Here is a 19,785-nt window from a genome sequence, read left to right on the forward strand (position 1 = left end):
TTGAAAACCAAATTGTGCAGTTAGAAGTCTTTTACTAATTTTCTGTAAATTAATTATTGTTATTAAATAAGGTGATTCACCTTATGCACTGTTCTGTCGTCTGATTGATGGTTTATACTTTCCCAGATAGTGTCGGCCCAGATCCGGCCCACATCTGGTACACGTTGAATCCACATGTACCAGATGTGGCCCGGATCTGGGCTGACACTATCTGGGAAAGTATAAACCATCAATCAGACGACAGAACAGTGCATAAGGTGAATCACCTTATTTAATAACAATAATTAATTTACAGAAAATTAGTCTGGGTTTCTAACAAGTAAATGGCCTTTTTTTATATAATTCTAAACTTGTCTACCTTCAGATCGTGGTACACCTGTCTTTGTGCTGTGAAATCTTTAATGATTTTTATCATTTGAACATAAGAATAGCTTTTATATACAAGGTGAACTTACTTGATTATCCATTGCGTTGCATTATATGTTTTGCACCCCACAATAAAAAAACTACAGAGCTTTTTTTTTTTTTTTTTTTTTAACTAAGCAAGCATTTAAATATCATCTTGAGACATATTATTGTGAGATATAAAGTGACAACTGATATTTATATGCAGATTACAGTACGTAAGTAGTCTGCTATGCTGTTGAATGTTGATCTCATTGATTTACAAGCTATCAGAATTTCATCTTACTTTTTTGGCCATAGCAATATCAGCAGCTGCACCAAATTGCTTACATTTTTGCTCAGTTTGGGGCTCTGAATAAAATTGAGGTGTTTTTTTGTGTGTTTTTATGTATGAGCTCCATATTCTCCTATATCATACTAGACCATAAATGCCTGATGTATCAAATAGGATCAAAATAGGATCATAATATATCAAATATATATAAAAAACACATATAAAGGTTCAATAAAATGATCAATTTAAGAAAAGGTCAACTTTTTCTTGACCTTTAATGGTTGTATGGTGAGGCTGAAACCTGTGAACACAACCCTGTGTTACATATTGCCTATTTATCGCCTAAATCACCAAGGTTTGGTTCTCAAGATGCTTCCTCCTAACCACCACTCAAACATCATTGGCATATTTACAACACACACTATCTCCCTCATTCTGAAACTCACACAGGAGATTATGAAATCATCCTGTTGATGAAACTTGGCCATGATGGTGTGGGCTCCCACACACACTCACACTCGACTTGGTGCAGTGAGTAGAAGCTCAGAGCGGTCCACTGCCTCTCGCCTCTCTGCTCAGGCTCAAGCTGACAGCGGGCTTTACATTCGCCCGACGCCCGGGGGGAAGACAGTCCGAACGTTGATTTAATTTTACAGTATAGTTGCTGCTCAGACGTATAAGCAAAAGAGAAGAGCAAGCGAGGATAAGACGGAATGGCCTTTCCTGACATCACGGAGGATAACATAAAAGAACTCGTGCGTGAGGAGGCAGAGGACATCTTTGATGATGACGGTAGGGTCATTCTGGGACGGGGTGGGAAGTTTAGGCCGTGTTTGTGAGTGAAATCTATGGAGATGCCGTTTTTATGTGTCATCTCAACATAATAACGAGTGTGTCGAGTGGGCGTTCTTCTTGTATAACTCCTGGCAGTGTTGAAGTACAAAGATCTATTTGATAACTCTGATATATTATGATTTGAGCATTGTAAAACTGAAACATTGGAGCCATTTGGGGGTTTTTGAAGGTAGTGCATGATGAAACATGTTCATGTGAATGATATCTGCTTTTCGAGCGGAGGAACAGGATGCTGGTCGATGTTCTGGAAGGCATACATTTCTCCTGTTTATGACATTTGCATAAATTAACATACTGTTAGAATTTTAAAAACATTCTGAAGAGAATTTACTGTATGGTTACTACTCAATGACTCTTTGGAGCAGCACAAATAAAATGTAATAACTTGAGAATGTAATGACTTCTGCTTTTTTCTGTTAATGGCATTTCAAGATGAATTTAATGCAAATTTGTCTCCTAGTGCTTGAGCATTAGAAATGTTGCCAAAAGGAGTACAACTGCTATGAGTTGTGTGTTCAAGCAAGGAGAAAAATCTGCACACGCTTCACATACACAAAAGTTTTAGGTTGGTAAGACTTTTATGTTTTTGAGTCTCTTATGCTCACCAAGGCTGCATTTGTTGAAATGCATTAAAATTAGTAATATTGCGAAATATTACAATTTTAAATAACTTTTTTCTATTCAAATATATTTTGAAATGTAATTTTATCATGCAATGGCAAAGCTGAATTTTGAGCATCATTATTTCAGTCTTTAGTGTCACATGATCCTTCAGAAATCATTCTAATATGCTGATTTATTGCTCAAGAAACATATCTTATTATTATCAATGCTGAAAACAGTTGTGCTGCTTAATATTTTTGTGAATATCGTGATATTTTACAATTCCCTGACAAACAGAAGTTCTAAAAGAACAGCATTTATTTGAAATATAAATATTTTTTGTAGCATTATAAATGCCTTTTATGTCTAGTTTAATGCATCCTTGCTGAAGAAAAGTCTGTCTTTCTTTCTTTCTTTCTCTCAAATAATAATATTACTGATCCCAAACTTTTGAAAGGTATTGTATAATGGGAGAACTTAAATAATTTGGGTTTTTGGACACAATTAGTTGGCTAAATTATTCACTCTCCAGATGCATTTTTCAAGTTCATTATGGACACCCAAGGCACCTTTTGAGGAATAAACATAATACATCTTTCCCATTCCCAAGATCATTCGCATTTTGTTGCTTATTCTGATAATGAAGGGTTCACATTGGCATCAGAGGCTATGAAATATCTAACTTGCTACCTCAATTAACGTCTCAACATCACTTCACTGGTAAAGTTGTCCTTTTAAAGCCTGTTTCTATGCTAGCAGATGTCTAGTGCGTTGTCTTAGGCATGTTGTCATCTACTACTAAAGAACTGAATGTTCAGATTTAGCTGCTGTTTCTGCAGAAACACTGTTATCTGCTGCCTCAGTAAATGAGAAAAAGCAGGAACATCTGTGCATGAGAACAGAGAGAGAAGGAATAGAAAGTGATTTATTTCACTCAATCCTGACTGTAAGTTATGACTGAGGTCTTTGTCTTTTCCCTGAAGGGTTTGAACTGTAGAAATGGCATGGCTGAGTTTATATTGGGTGGAAATGTGTTGCAATGTATAGACTGTGATTGTGTGAATGTGTTGGATATTAGGCTACCCATCACTTTCACATACTACATATAGAGATTAGTGTTTATCAAATGCAAAAGCATGTGATAGATGGATTTCTTTTGATAAATATAGTTATTTAAATATAATATACACAGTAGCTACCTATATTATATGGTCTCACCAATGCTAATTAATGTGTTGCAGGAAGTAATTATCAGCAGACATACATTATTGATATTTGTGATGTTGTAAAGTTACACATGAATTGAACCAAAAAGATTTGTAGTATGACCTTCACATGGGCACCATGTACTTTTTTATGGGACATTCATGACTTGGTGTCTTTTAGGGGATTTTTATTTATTTATTATTATTATTATTTTCAGATTTGTTAGTCTAGTGCTACAACTTTTATGTAGCATGCATGGGGACCTAAGTTCAAATCTGACCTAATGTATTTTAAAGAAAGCAGCTGAAATAATAATAAACAATAGTCAAAATGAAAATCTATATTGCCTTTGACATCTTGATAATATCTCCTTTTGTATGGTAATGACACGTGAAAGCTGACTTGATTAGACTGACTTTTTTTTCCCAATAATCATGCAACTTCTTTATTTTTTTAAAGAAAGGCTCTAAAGGCTTTATTTTTCAAAATCCAAGGCTCAAAAATATGAGGGAGCACATTGTTCTTCCCATATTTAATGTCCATCCAATAAAACCAGCTCATGAGAGTCACTACTGCACTAAGGCCATCCAGCTTGCAACCAGTTTTCTGTTTTCTTTTTCTTTAACCTAATTCGTTCAAAAAGTGTTTGAGTATTGTAGTATTTTTTTGCATGTGCTTCATGAGTTATTCAAAGAGGGTTTTCATGTGGCCGCCTGCGGCTCCTTGAATAGAGAGTGGCGCCTGTTTTCTGGTCCTGAAGCAATGAAGTATGAGCACTGCTGAGAATAAACTAAGAAGACCTGGGTCATGGTGACAATTGAGTCTTGGTAAAAACAAAACGTCAAAGTATCATCAAGTTATGTTTACTCACAGGCTTTAATTTACTCATAAATTGAAAAACCCCATTATAAATCTCGAAGGAACTAGAGGCGAATTAGACTTCTGGGTTGTGACGTCACACCGGGACCACACTATAGCAAACCACAACGATCCAACCATCCAATCAATTCCCAATGGACAAAATCAAGTCCTGTCCTATTTTTTCTTGCTTGAGAAGCCGTTTCACTCGCATGTCAACACAATAGGGATGAAAAAACTGTCGCAACTTCCATTTCATGCTGACTTTAATATTACCTAATTAATATTCATGAGCCAGCCTGTTTTATAATGTTTCATCCCCACTTTTCGAATCGTTCTTTCGCTCCTGATTTCATCAATATACAATTAGAGTTGGCATCATAACTACATTGATTTTGCAGTATTACATTTAATTTCTCTCCTAAATGGTTTGTGAAGCATAAAATTAATTAGTTGAAACTTTGTGACATGTTTATGTTTTTTAAATTAAAGGTCTTTGCAACTTTTTGATTGGGTGGAGTCCTCATGTGATATTGCTGCAATGAATCAGTGAGGTGTCAAAAAGCTGCTGTATTACTAAGAACAGCATTTAAGATGGATTTAATCATGTTTTCTGTCAATCAAATCAAATGCCCATGCAAAAATCAGTGTCGGATTTCAAACCATTTGTACTCCCCCTGATCTATCGCACTCAGCCCAGGGAAACCGTATCCCCTCAGGGGCTTCAGCAAAGCTTAATGTTGTGGCATTAGATTTCAACGCTGAGCTGCTCCGTGTATTGATTCCTGCAGGATGGGAGAGATTTACGGATATAGTCTGGCTTTAACTGAGCCGTTGGTAGAGATGTTATCTGTAGGCCTGTGGGTCGGAACTGGCACAGTGATCACTACACAATGTGCTCAGTCATCATCACTCTGCAACACATGTCCATAGCGGCCAATGAATATCTATGATGTCAGTGTCTATGTCAGCAGAGCAGGACAATTGTAGCTCTAAATGGCTGTATGACGGGCCCCCCCGATGGCTTATCGTAATCAGAAGCTGATTTAGTCAGAGAGTGATGTAGCACTGATCATTTCACACAGTTTGATTCTCCACAACAGACACTTTTAACGGTAACAAGATTAGTTACCAGATTACAAAACTGATTAACTGTTCTGAAATCTGACTGGATGAGCCTTGTTCAAAGTTGTGTTGAATTGAGTTGTACAGAATGTGCCACTTCTGTATATCTACAAATCACCTACAGTTAAGAAGAATGTGTGTAATAATAATAATATACTATTTATTGCAGATCTTTTATGATATATATTTTATAATATACTCCGCGTCTGACTTACAGCACAGCCTCTCGTACCTTATTGCTTACATAATATATTGCAGGTCTTTTATAATATTTCCATTGCCATCGTTTTATAAAAGCAATTAGCACTTAGAGGAATAGTTCACCCAAAATGTTTAATTCTGTCATCATTTACTCACCCTCAAGTTCCAAACCTGTCTGAATTTCTTTCTTCTGCTGAAAACAAAGGATTATTTTAAAGATTAACCAAACAGTTCATGGACCCCATTGACTTCCATAGAATACAATAGAAGTCAATGGGGTCCATCGACTGTTTGGTTAATCATATTCTTTAAAAAATATATTTTGTGTTCAGTGGAAGAAATAAAGTAATACTTAATATTTGGAACAACTTTAGGGTGAGTAAATGATGAAAGAATTAAAAAAAATTAGGTGAACTATCCCTTTAAGCCATTATTTATTTTTTATTTGATTTTTTATGATTTTTATTTTTCTTAATCTGTGTTTTTATCTTTTTTCCAGTAAAATATCTTCAAATATACAAAAACACATAAAAGACCTCTTATCTCATTGACAGATATTTTTACTATTTTAACTAACAAATATTCAAATATAAAAAACCCTCAACTGCTTTTGTTAGATTATGCTTGAAAGAAACTAGAAAACTTGAAATTATTGGAAAAGTGAAAGTGGGAGTAAGATGTGGGGCATTGCGCGAACCCATTGGAACCATTAATTTGCCGCTAGACTGTATCTCCAACATTTATTTGTTTTTTAGATCTACAGCCATACTTTAAGGATAATGTCATCTTTGGTATGTAGGTTGGCAGGTTCAGGCTTATGCCGACTCTCTCTGCATCTGTGTGATGCTCTGAGAAAGTGTGTCAGAAGGAAGCAGCCATGACCTGGTCATTGCGACTCAGGACACGTGCCCTTGAGCGCACAGAACAAACTGTGCACCCTTAGGGTGAGAAGAAAAGAACATGGGATTGCTGTTCTTTTTCTTTGAGCAGCTAGAGTAGTGTTTTTTAAAAGACTATTTCAGGTGTCACGTGCTCAATGATTGTTTACGGTGCATTACGGTGTGCTTTTTCCTCGCTGCCACATGATGGTCCATTGACCTACTTTAGACCAAACAAGGGGAGCTTCCACAAACACGAGGCTACAACTGTATTCTTGTGCCGCACGGTGGGTGAAAACGCACAATGTGGAGAGGTAAAAACACTGATGTGGCCATTGACAGATGAGCAGAGACACTTCCCGGTTTGCTCTGAACCACCATTCAGTTGGAAAACGTGATCCATCTGGGAACACCTTCTTTATCTTTATGCCATTTATAACGTCATGATCTCAATCTTCCTGTAAACCTGTAATGCTGATAGCGAAATACTGAACACCTGGCTGTCACACACGGCTGTGTGGGTCGGCACCATGGGCTATACCTGCATCAGAGCCTGTCATTATAGGACCAAAGGCAGGAGATCAGCCACAGGGCATGGCAGTCTATAATTTAAAAATGTAGGCTTACTGACTGCCTTCAAACACCATGAAATATACAGTTTTGTGGTGCTGCGTTTCAAAGGGTTTAAGGGAAAATTTATGCCCACCTGACAATTTACTTAGAGCTAGGTTTATACATTTTACAAGGAAACGTGGCTCCTATTCCATGCAAAACTCACAATATTGTGCTTTCTGCTAAACCAGTGCAAAGTTCTCAACCTTTGTGACTCCAACGATTTTCAAAGGCCTGACACTCCTAGTGATCTCCTGCTCTTTAAAGTTGTTTGTGATTTACTTGGTAAGGATTTTAAAAAAATCTTTTTAATTTACAGTTTCTACCTGATAAAATGCTTTAGAGATTGGCATGACAGGAAAAATTTATATTCGTTATAAAAATGGCCAAGGAGCTTTAAGATTGTATTAATTTATATGACATTTTCAGGCCTAGAAATCATACTTTCAAAATTATGCTAAAATTAAACTTAAAATAAGAAACATGTTAAACATGTTTAATAGTTTTAGCTTGTTTAATGTTTTTTTTATCATTATTATTTTAAATAATTTTAACTTAGGTCATCTTTGGAAGTTAGGGCCCCCTTGAAAGTTTGCTGAGGCCCCTCAAACTCGAACCGCTCAAAGCAGGAGTCGAATTGGGGTCTCCGGCACGGGAGGCGGGTGCGCTAACAAAGATGCTAAGGCCTGCAGTCTCTAGCATCTGTTGCTAGTGCGCCTCTTGAGGCCAGGGGAGTGAGGTTTACATGCACAGCTCTTACGACCTTCCGTTACACTTATAATGACTTGAATATACTTGAATATATTGTTTACAGAGGTAGTATAGAATATTTCTGCCTTGTTAAAGAGATCATTCTGTCGACAGCTTCACACATACTGATCTTCATCTGCACTAGTCTGGCAGCTTTTTGTAACCTCTTGACCTCAGTGGCATGCCGTAACCTATTTCTGTTTGTCTCTCCGAATGGAAGTGTTCGCAAATTCCTGATATGAGACAAGTTTGTTGAACAGAATTGTACAAATGTGTGTGGATGATTCCTGCTCAGTTTATATCTACAATTCGCAGGAAGATAGCAGCATAAAATACCAAGACAGATTGATTTAACATGATAAGTGTTTCTAGATTTCAACTTGTATAAGAGCATGTCCAGCCTCTATATATGCCAGAGATGATAAAAACAAGATGTCTTTGTATTTGAGTGTTTCAAATGAGTCACATTCCTTCAATGTTTATTGATTCATCTTATAGAACCTGCTGTTTTCATTCGTATTTCACCGGCTAACCTGTTTAAGACCAGTTGCAAATGAATGGAGAGAGCTTTTACTTTTGTATCAGGCTCATTTAAGCCTGAGAACTGTTTGTACAGGGCTCCAGTAAATATAGCTTCTCATCGGGGGCTGTTGATGACAGCCATAATTACAGGATGAGCCGAGCAGCAGCTGAGAGAGAGGATGCATGTGGAGGTGTCTGTGCTACACTGTCCAAGCCTGTCTGGATGCACTCAGTCTCTCTGACTATTATACAATACATTGCAAGGCACAGGAGTGATGAACCACCAAGGTCAGGTTTAACCACCATGAGCTAAGCAGGAAGACTGGGACTGGATGAGACATGATGTAAAGTAGCTTTCACAGTAACTGTAACTTAATCAGGTGCTCAAACTTTAATGTGGTCATGCTGATTCTGCTATAAAGGGCAGTGCCTGCCGGGTATTTCTTCCACCTACAGCAAAGACTTCAGCATGATGAATAAATTTGTGTGTTTTGCAGATGAAAAGATAAAAGAGGGATATTTCACGCTTAATTAATCCTTCGAATCGATCTTTTATCTGCCCACATTGTCTAAAAAAGTAACATCAAATAATAAAGTGACACTCATTGTCCTATTGCTTCAATTAATTCCAGTTTAGTGTTATGTGTGTTTCCCTGACATGTTGTCTTAGTAGTTTATGTTAAAGTCTCTTCTAAATGTCATATTGTTCAGCTAAATACGGATATCCTGTGCTGTGTATAAGACTTTAACATTGGTATTCCAGCGTAGGCTATACAATGGTCAGTAGTATGCAGCTTGTAGGCTACTATTTTCTATGGTGTGCAGGTTTCATGTAGCTTACAGGCACACTGATCTATTTTAAATATGCAAAACTCCTTACAGACACATTGTTTGAGTAGTTTAAGATTCACCCTGACAGCTGAGCACATACACTATTAATGCCAGCCCCTGTACACTACAATGCGTTTTTAGACAAGCCTCGAGAGGAGTCAAGGGTGAATATGTAGTGAAAAAACGAGAAGACCCCGCCCACTCCCACAGCGCTGCCTGTTGATTGGTCCGTGGCGGCTGTGAGGGAGCGCTACAAATCTGTACGAGTGCACGACACATGATTTTGTATCCGTTGCTGTCGGTCCGGATGGTTTCGCGTGGCAAAGTCTGTGGTGTTGACATTGTGCACGTTTTGCTCGAATTGTTTTATTTAACACACTAGCCGCAGAAAGGAGAAGTGAGATTTTGCTTTCATAAATGGAAGTGCCCAACCCGAGTAAATAATATTGACTGGGAATAAGTTTTCTCTCTCTTGCGGTGAGTAGCCTATGATCTGTATACTTGACACTACAACGCCTTTTAATATTGATATCATAGCTCACTGTAGCGACATGCTGTTTTGCGGCGTGGGTTTGCTGGAGTTTTTTTTTCTTAAATGACAATATTAAGTAATAGTTGTGGTTGACCATTTCCTTTTGTTTTGATGCATTGTGCATGTGATGAACTAATACCGTTTTTAACTCAGCATCCGAGTCAATGATTCATCCGCTCCTATGATATTCAGTTTAGATAAATCCGTTATATAAACAGACTGAATATTTGTACATTTGTAGGGCACTGAACGAGAAGCACGTAACTGACATTTCCAGAAGCTGGCCAGTTTGTAAAGCTTTTCGTCTGTTTAATTTAATAAACAATGTAATCTCACACACTCTAAACTGAGTGAGACTTCAGTTCGCTTCTCGAACGAATTGTTCTTAAGAGTCGGATCTTTTCAATTAATCAAAACCGATCTGGGCTGCGTTTCCCAAAAGCATGAGCCTGAATTGAACAATTTCCTCCACTTATCAATTTAGGCTTACGTTGCCTTTGGTAAACGCAGCTCTGAATTTTATGTTCAGTAGTCGGGCTTCACGAATCTGACTGACTCTGTCCGGGTTATTTACTAGCTGCACTTTGTTGGTTTGTTCGGGTGTGATTATAATGATTGTGTGATGAGATAAGACAAACTACCAACAGAACACCAGATAATATGTTTGAACCTGCTGTAGTTGTAGTATACTTTGGCAGCTGTCAGTTTAGTATTTCATGAGCTCATGTGCATGACACAGAGTGCCATGTTTACAAGTGAAATACTTATCTTGGTTACTCTGTAGAATCTAGATGAAAGTGATTGTGAACATGAAGGTGATTTAAGGTATTGATATCTGAATATTTCGCAATAAACCTAAAATATATTAAAAGTAATATAAAAAAATTATGATTACATAATTTGCAATGCTTTAATGCTTTTTTATGCCTTGTACCTTGATCTTTTTTTATCTTTCACACATGTGTGTGTGTGTGTGTATGTATATATATATATATATATATATATATATATATATATATTGCATTGAACCAGAGTTTGTATGTTGTGATTTATCTCAGCGCTGGTTGTTTTGGTAAAGGGCTTAGAACTCTTTAATGAAGATTTTATTCAAATTCCACCAGAGAAAATGAATAAGAAAAATATTTCCGCAACCAAGACCACTGAAAAAGTGGGTGGTGTCACTGTTATGCTCTATTGGAGGGGGCTGCTATGAGGCTAGAGCTGCCAAACTGATGACAAATGAGCATTTCTCGGAACTTCATCTGAAGATCTTTCTCTGATTAAAACCTGTTTCCCTTACTTCTAACTCCAGCCCCCATCCCCCCATTCAGCCCCAACCCTTTTACTGTTATCTCTTTAATCTCGGCCTCTCAAAAATGTCATGTAGTGCAGTTTAGATCACATTCTACTCTCTGTTTTCTGTTCGACATGTCAAAGCAAAGATTCAGAGGTTAATCAGTTTTATCTTGGTCTGCTGAGCCAGTGGGCAGCTGTGCCGATTATTTGAAAACTGTTTGTTTGAATACAATACATTATGGCTTATTGTCTGAAACAATGGGTCTTTGAGGTCTATCTGAACTGTCAACAGTGAGAATAATGATTGTTGATGTTCTTTATATTAATAATTTATTTTCTAAAGCAAATAAAAGGGATGTTTGGTTTTTGAGTGTACTTCAGGGCAAAGTGTGTGTCTTCAGCAGTGCATGTTATTTCTTATTCGTGAATTTAGCTGGATAGGGAAAAACTCAGTGAAACTTGGCAGGAGTTCAGTAAGACGAGGCCTCTTTACTGCAGGCTCTTCAAAAACATCCAATCCTGGTTCTCTGGAAAGGCTATGAGCACATCAGCTTTGTGAGTTTATGTTAAGCTGTTTACAGTTTACCCCTACTGGTTTCCCTTAGGCTTTAGTGGTTTGCGTTTTCACAGCTGATAATCATTGAATGTTTCTCTCTTAGTGGTCATCTGTGTATAAGTGGAGGCCTGTCTTGATTTTTGTTTTCGATGTCAACTGGCTTTGCTGAAATCTGTATAATACAGTATATCGTTCGACTTCATGGAGATGTATCTTGAAGCGTATTGAGATGCACATCATTGAGGTATCTCCTGACAGAGATATAATCGAGCTTATGAGTTTTTATGTGTGTTTGAAAGGCTGTCTCTTTCCAGTGATCATGTACAGACAAATTCCCATCACATAGTCTGACTCCAATGGCCTGTGGAGGGGTATTTTAAGAAATTGAGGAGGTAGAAAATAAGTTGTTGATGAAAGAGACGGATATAGCTTATCTTAGAATCTTTTTTAGTTCGTGGAGAAAGCAGGATGAAAGAGGTCTGGGTTTTATCTACTGTCACTCTTGTTCTTATGACAAGGGGCAGTGAGAGGTTTGGCTTGCGTCACGGCCGCAAAGGAAGCTAAATCAAATCATTGCGGTCAGCAAGAGGCCGACCAGTGTGTCAATGTTACTCAGTCTCCACTGATATATGCTCTCTGTTGTCAGCTAACTCCATCCAACAACTGCATTCTTATTAAATATATTACAACTGAATGCTTCTTCTGATGTTAACAAGTTCATGTGGTCAAGAGAAGTGCATACATCAAGGGGAAAGTAGATTTGTCTAGCTGATACAGCATTTGAATTTGAGATTTATAATAAAGTTTATAAATAGTGGACAATACTTTTACTTTTAATGTTTTTTTATTATTGATATTGATTTATGTTTCGGATGTTCTGATTGGGTATATTTACATTTATGCATTTAGCAGACATTTTTAGCCAAAGCGACTTACAAGAGAGGAACAGAAGCAATAGACCCAACAATATTCATAATATGCAATGGCAGGTTTATTTGACAACTAGGAAGCAAGCTAGAGAAAAGGAAAAATGCAGAAAAGGAAAGTTTTTTTGTATGTGTGTGTGTGCAAGTGCATTGGTTTATGGGTGTGGGGTGGTTAAGTGCTTTCAGAATGGCTGTTTCTTAAAAGATGTGATGTTCTCAGCAGTTTGGGTCGAGGTTGGCAGCTCATTCCACTAGAGAGGAGCAGAGAGGGTGAAAGTTTTGGGGAGTGACTTTTTACTTCGTTATGAAGGAACAGTAAGATATCACTAATTCAGTGACCTTAGCTGGCAGGACGAGCGTACGCTTGTTGAAGTGAAATGAGGTAGGGCGGTGCTGTTCCAGTGGCAGTCCTGAAAGCCAGCATCAAAACCTTGATTTAGCATCAAAATTTGATTCTGGCTGCAACTGGGAGCCAGTGGAGTGAGATCAGGAGGTGTGTGACATGGGCTCTCTTTGGCTGACTGAAGAACAGACGTGCTGCCGTGTTCTGGAGCCATCTGCATCTACCATCAGGCTTAGTGTGAAGGCCAGCTATTAGAGCGTTGCAGTAGTCCAGTCTTGAAATGACAAGAGCTTAGAAGTTCCCTTGCAGGAAGGGTCTGATTTTCCTGATGTTGTAAAGTACAATCCTGGACGACTATAGTTTATTTCTGGCTCTGTGTACACCTGGTATTAAAATGCGTTTTGGTTGATCAGATCAAGTGGACAATGCTAAATACATGTGTAAACAGGGTCTAAAATGTCTTGAGCTTGTCCACTTTCAACCATTTCCCGAGGTAGTTGAAAACGCATTTGACGAACAGCCACAAAAGACCGCCTACTCTCCTCCTGGTGACTTAATACGTAAAGTACGTACATACTATGGGAAGTGCGCTAGCCAGACGGGATTTAAACTTTGTCGGCTTGATCATGTATCAAGACTTCTTCAATTTGACGGTATGCACAACACATGAACTTGGATCCCATTTTTGTCCACTTCAGTTTTGGGTCTCTGCTAACTTTTCGTTCATTTCACTATTTTCTTTAGGTTGACTAAAGTTGCCATCAAATATTATCTAAAAGTTTTGAGAGTTACAAAGTTAGAAGAGATGTTCTTCTAAGTTGGACGTTTCTGACTTGGAGTGCAATGGAATGAAGCAGTACTGACCCAAGACCCAAGTTTGGTTTGAAGACAAAAAGACTACTATGTCTACTTGTGATCTGATCGACCAAAATGCATATTAATACCAGGTGTAAACAGGGCCTCTGTTCCAAAACATAATGAAATGTCTTGCTGTATATATCGCCTACAAAGGTAGCTGACTAATTTGGAATGTTCAGGTAGCAATACTATGCAAATAGCGCTCCTGGTATGAAACACACTGTAGACTGGTTCACAATTGATTTCACAATTGTTGATCGCAGAAGAGTTTGATGTTAGCATGTTGCTAAGCTAATGACATAATACTCTAAAAAGCATAAAATATGCAGTAGGGCTGCACAATATTAAAGAAAAATGCAATATGCGATAACTTGTTAAATAACGCATGTGATGCAATGTATTTTGTGAAATCAATTAAAACCAAAAAATGCTAGCCGATTCAATATGCGTGTCGCGATTTGCGATATTGTGAGAAATGTGATGTATCACGCAGCCCTAATTTGCAGCACATAATAAATTTAGGTCAATTGTGTATTTTAATTAGAACTGTTTGGTGTTGAATGAATTATATGTACAGTTAATCAGTATTTCTCTTGACTCATCCTCCATCTTGGATGCCATGCATTCTGGATTGCCTCGTCCTCAAATGACACGTAATGAAGTGAATGACTTGGCGTCTTGTGTGGGGAATATTTCTCTCTTGTTCACTCTCTCTCTCTTCCTGAACAGATGACATGTACTTTTAGCTCTCATCAGTGGGGGTGCTATCCCATAATCCCCCTGATTAACAGTCTATTTAAAATCAACTGCACTGACACCCCTCATACATCCGTTTTGGAGACACAGTTTTTGCATAGCATCAAAATCTCTCAGCCCTGTGATTAGTATTACGGTGGTTTATCCTTCCAACATAAGCTGATGAACTGAATGTTTTTGTTTTTCCTTGTCTGTTTGCATAGCAGTTAGAAGGTGTGCGGGAATATGATTGGTTGTGGTGGATTCTGTCTGAAATGTCATTGGTTGATTGAATTGAGGTCCTTGGATGTTGTCATGTCTGACATATTCTCCCTCAGATGATGGCTGTTTTTTAGATTTTGTCAGCAGTGACATGTAATCTGCTTTGAAAAGCCAAATCCTTATGCCTTTTAAAGGGTGCTGTCCTCCCCAGGGTCTGTTCTGACATACAGCTGTGCTTTATCAGGGATGAAATCAACTCCTCCTGTCAAACCCAGAAGCAATGCAGAAAACAGGAAAGCACCCTCATAAACTACAACTGCCTCTGAAACCTGCTGCCACAAGAGTGTTCTGGGTGGTTGCCAGGGTGTTGCCAAGGAGTGCTTATTATCATGTTGCTATGCAGTTGCTAGGTGAATGTTTACTGGTCCAAGTCAAAAGAGCATGTAGTATGTAGCATGTGTGATGGGTTGGCAAGCACCACTAATTCGGGATTTGGCCTATCGCCTGACCTAAATGTACCGCATCAAACCTCTGTTTGTCATATTTTTTCATCATGTTATTTATTTATTTATTATATTTTTAGAACAGTGTTTCATCTCCAGTCTTTAAAGGGGGTCGCACACCGGACGCGCAGCTCAGCGGCGCGCCGCGCAGCGCCACGTCTTTTAAATTCGAACACACTATTCTCTATGAGAGTACACACACCGGCGGCGCCTTTCGGCGTCTGTCCGCGGCGGCTCAGGACCGTGTTCAAAATCCTGCCGCGCCACAGAGCGCCATTTACATAGTTTTATATTAAATTTACATGTATGTGTCTCAAATCGTAGTTAATATATATACGGACCTCACCCTGTGCTGCAATATACATTTAGTTTTATATTTATTTACAGAAATCAGAAAATTGCTGATGTTATCGGATTTTCAGGTGACAGTTGTCCTAGACGTGGCGCGGCGCGGCGCTGAGCTGCGCGTCCGGTGTGCGGCCGCCTTAAGGGTTGTGCATCAAAAGTGTGTGCTTTCTTTCTTAGATTATTTGAAGCTGAAAGTAACAATCTTTAATTTAAATGTCTTTTCAGCCCCCCCCCCAAAGAAAAACAAACACACAAACAAAAAAGACTGTTTCAATATTTTATCTGTGTATGCCTGCCTGACAAAAGTCAAAATGTTGGCATCTTTATTTTATTGCAGGAGAGAAAGAAATGAAGAGGCAACTGTATATCTCTGTTCTTGTCTTTCTCATGCATCTTGCATTGACACACACATAAAGACATTCACAATGATCTGTGGATGAAGTGCTGAATCATTCTAGAGATTCACCTGCAAGTGTCTGCATCCCGTGATGTGCTAGCATATATCGTTGCCGGCATAATGAATTCAGTTCAGTTCCCATTCTCCAAAGCTAAAAGCATTGCTTTCAGCTTGAGCTTTGGCCATGCCTTATTTGTGTGGCAGCACTGTCTGAATAAAGAGAGACCAAATCAAGTGAAACTTGTTTAAGTAGCTTAACAAATGTACGGGACTGGCATAGCCCCTCAGTGACAATCCACATTTAGTGGTGAAGTTAGATGTAGGCCTATGCATGATTTAAGGACAGCTGTTCCTTGGAGCACAGTTGCTTAAAGGGATAGTTCACCTAAAAATGAAAAATGTGGTATTTACTGCCCCTCATGCCATTCTAAAACCATTTTATTTTATTTCCTTTCTTAGAATACAAAATAAGATATTTTGTAGAATGTCCAAGTTGCTCATTTACATACAGTGAAGTTTTAAAAATATTTTCTTGCTATATTCCAAGTCTTCTGAGGCAATCTGACAGTTTTGTGTGAGAAATTGTATGATGACTGAAGTATGGTGTTCCTTAGAAGAATGACAAAATATGTAGGCTATACAATACCCCTCCCTTAACAAGTTTCCTGCATTTGAAGGTCACTAAGTAAATGAATCCTCTTTCCCCATTAACAGGAACTATAAACAGAAAGATGATTTTTTTTCTTTGCTTCACATCATATCACATTTTACATCAGTTTGAGTTGGTTTTTAGCCAGCTGTGCTCTGTTATTCTCAGATATGCTCTTTCCCAGTGCCTCATTCTGTCTCTATCTTTGTCCCTGTCCTCTCTTTGCTCTGTACTTTATAAATATGGCTCAGTGTCTAGTGCAAAACATCCACATATCACTCAGAATTGACCCTCTAGTCTAGCCTATTTTTAAACTTGTCTGTTTCTCAGACTTTTTATGTGCATTATCCTCATAGCTGGATTAAACCAGTGAGTCACTGCTCTGCCTATGAACTGAGTTTACATGCACATAAAACATTTGTCTAATATCACAATCATGAAATAAATGTGTTAACCCAATTACACTAATATAATAAATACTATATAATAAAGCCTTATTGCCATGTCTTATTCAGAATAAGCTAATTTTCAGAGTGAGAAAGAGGCCATTTCCCCCCAAACATTAACAGAAATGAACATAAATCAATATACAGATGTATATAGAAAAGTAGAGTCTTAAATCCACATTTTGCAAAACCATGTGCATGCAAAACCACAAAAAAGCCTTTTCTCTATTTTAGCTTTCTCCACTATTGTAAAAAAGTGTGTTTTCTGAAAGAACAGTTATCGTTTTTATTTAATTGTAGCTGAATAATGAAAAGACATTTCCCATAATGACTTTTCCAGCATGCTCAGATGGGTATGAATTTGAGATTACAAACCCCTCATGTGCCTTAAGAGGTTATCAGTGGTCAAGTGTAATTCAGGCCTCCTGACATAGTTTCTTTCTGTCTTCAGTCACAATAAAAATGTAAAATAGCTTGACATTTTATTATTTGCTCTTAGATAACCTTCAAGTGCTCTGTAGTCTGAAGTCTGTGGATTAAATATGAAATAAATCACCCATTAATTCCAAAGTTAAACTAAATGATCCTGCTGAACATAGATTCTTGTTCAAATATTGACCCTTTTAGTAATAAATTAACTGATGTGTTTCTATGAGCTCCATGTACATGACTTAAATATAGCCTAAATAGTTGTTTTTGACCATCAGAAGAATCAAAAAGAATTTGACCATAAGATGCATGTCACTATGTTTCTTTTCTACCTCAGCTCTAAATTTTAGTTTTAGGGGATATTCAATTTATAGCCTAACACGTCTACTGGATGTGTTAAAGAAAGTGTCAGCTTCATCTATCAACATCTTTTGAACCCTCCGCCCATTACATTTGACAGACTACGTGGGCTTTTGACCTTTAAGAAGAAAGAAAGGGAGGAAATATGAGGCATGCCTTATGCTGCACTCAAAAACAAGTATATATAATTATATAAGTTCAACTAAACTATTAAATTGTGGCAAACATTCCCACCAATTAATAATTTTCCAAGGTTTCACCAGTAAGACCATGCTGGTCAACTGGCAATAAAGCAGTGTATTGACCAGCATGGAAATTCATTGTATCAAGACTTCTTCAATTTGACTGTATGCACAACACATGAACTTGGATAACCTTTTTTGTCCACTTCAGTTTTGGGTCTCTGCTAACTTTTCGTTCATTTCACTATTTTCTTTAGGTTGACTAAAGTTGCCATCAAATATTAACTAAAAGTTTTGAGAGTTACAATTTAAAGTTAGAAGAGATGTTCTTCTAAGTTGGACGTTTCTGACTTGGAGTGCAATGGAACGAAGCAGTACTAACCCAAGTGAGAGTGAGTTTTTGTATTTCTTTGTATCGATCACTTTTTTTTGCTGTTTTTGGACATGGTTTTTGTCACATTTGTATATGAAGTATGTTTTTTGACACTTATTACTTGCTTGTCCTTGCTCTTGTCAAAATATTTTTTATCCTCTATTTGGAGATATAATCAGTGGGTGTGGTTACAGCTAACCCTTATTTTGTCATTTTTGTACAGGCTGCTGAAGCCCACATCAAATTATTAAATGCATAGATTACTTTTTTTTTTATGCTTGCATCCCTTTATTTCAAAATAATGCCTACTATTAAGGCACCCAAATAGTGTTTGTTCTTCCATTGATGGACTTAAAATGCCTCCTAGTTTCAAGAAAAAAATGTTAATTTATTTTTGACATTGTTTATCAATAGCAGCCATTGCCATCATGAGCACATGATTTTTCGGTCACAACACAAGAGCATCCATTCAGTCTTGATGTGCCTGCTTTAGAATCATGTTTCGCTGTGTTTATAGTCTTTGTGCTTATGATGAGTCCTTTTTTCTGTGCAGAGATACAAGTCAGGTCTGTCAAAGAGGGACTATTATGCCCTTTTACAAAGTCTTGATTATGTTTTTGGGGTCTACTAGAATAGGTTTTCACGCTTGATTGTTCAAAAACCATTGTTGCAGCACCTCTCTTCCCAGTCTGCTGGACTAGTGTTGTTGTGATTGATCAGCCGCTTTGAGTGTTTTTCGGAAATTTCACACTGCAAGTTATAACACTATTAACGCAACCAGGCCTCTCCGCAATTTTTGCTGTTTCCATTGTCAGAAGCTAACGTACCACTTTTTTGGGACCCTTCCGTTGGGGTACCTAGCACAGTAGTCTGATGCTAAAGGGTGGAGCTTGACTGCAGAATGTTGATTGGTTGACGGAGAATCGTCACTTGCGCAGGCTTGCGCTGTGTTTTTCCTTGAAGCCTGCAGCCTTTGCTCAAACAAAGCCGTCTTCTTCAATGTGACAAACAGCCACATGCTGAGAAGCAAGAACAAGATCTGCTGTATGCAGGGTGCGATTTGTGAAAAAAACAGAGGGGGGGATGTTTTGAAACATTTTTATTCATAAAAATAAATCATGAGAACAAGAACTTCATTCACTGCATTTGCTGCTCTGGACCCTTTTCATTGTTCCCAGCTAGCTAACAAGAGTTTTCGTGCTGAAAAATTACATACTATTACAAATATTTGTACTTGGTGACATTCTGAAAAGCCGTACATGGATCAAAGCTAATGGACAGGATCAGATAAATCAGAGTTTAGATTCTCTGCCCGAGCCCGAATTTGACCCGACCCGACCCGGGCCCTTGATCCAGCACTTGTGTTACAAAATGCAACACGTCACGTGTCATGCTCCTCCACTCGCACGCATCACACCGGCCCGGGATAATAATCTTTAAAAATATTTATTTTGTTTAAAAAATATTCTATATTCTAAAACCTTGTTGAATTAAATTAGAGTTGTAGCCT

The 19,785-nt window shown here is 37.9% G+C and overlaps 1 protein-coding gene across 5 annotated transcripts in view; it reads left to right on the forward strand.

The window, feature by feature from the left end:
• Positions 1 to 1,251: 1,251 nt before the first annotated feature.
• ripor2 (RHO family interacting cell polarization regulator 2) overlaps positions 1,252 to 19,785 on the forward strand; it is a 49,954-nt gene continuing 31,420 nt past the window's right edge. For 4 of the 5 annotated variants that reach the window (XM_082185173.1, XM_082185176.1, XM_082185174.1 and 1 more), the window contains exon 1: positions 1,252 to 1,471. In XM_082185173.1, coding sequence (XP_082041299.1) covers positions 1,393 to 1,471 — 79 coding nt within the window. In that variant the 5' untranslated portion in view covers positions 1,252 to 1,392. Of the gene's footprint in view, positions 1,472 to 7,508; positions 9,598 to 19,785 lie in introns of those variants that run through there. The other variant, XM_082185175.1, reaches the window with a different exon arrangement.

The sequence above is a fragment of the Leuciscus leuciscus genome (genome assembly GCF_965113295.1).
Source record: "Leuciscus leuciscus genome assembly, chromosome: 12".
In the NCBI taxonomy this organism is placed as follows: domain Eukaryota; kingdom Metazoa; phylum Chordata; class Actinopteri; order Cypriniformes; family Leuciscidae; genus Leuciscus; species Leuciscus leuciscus.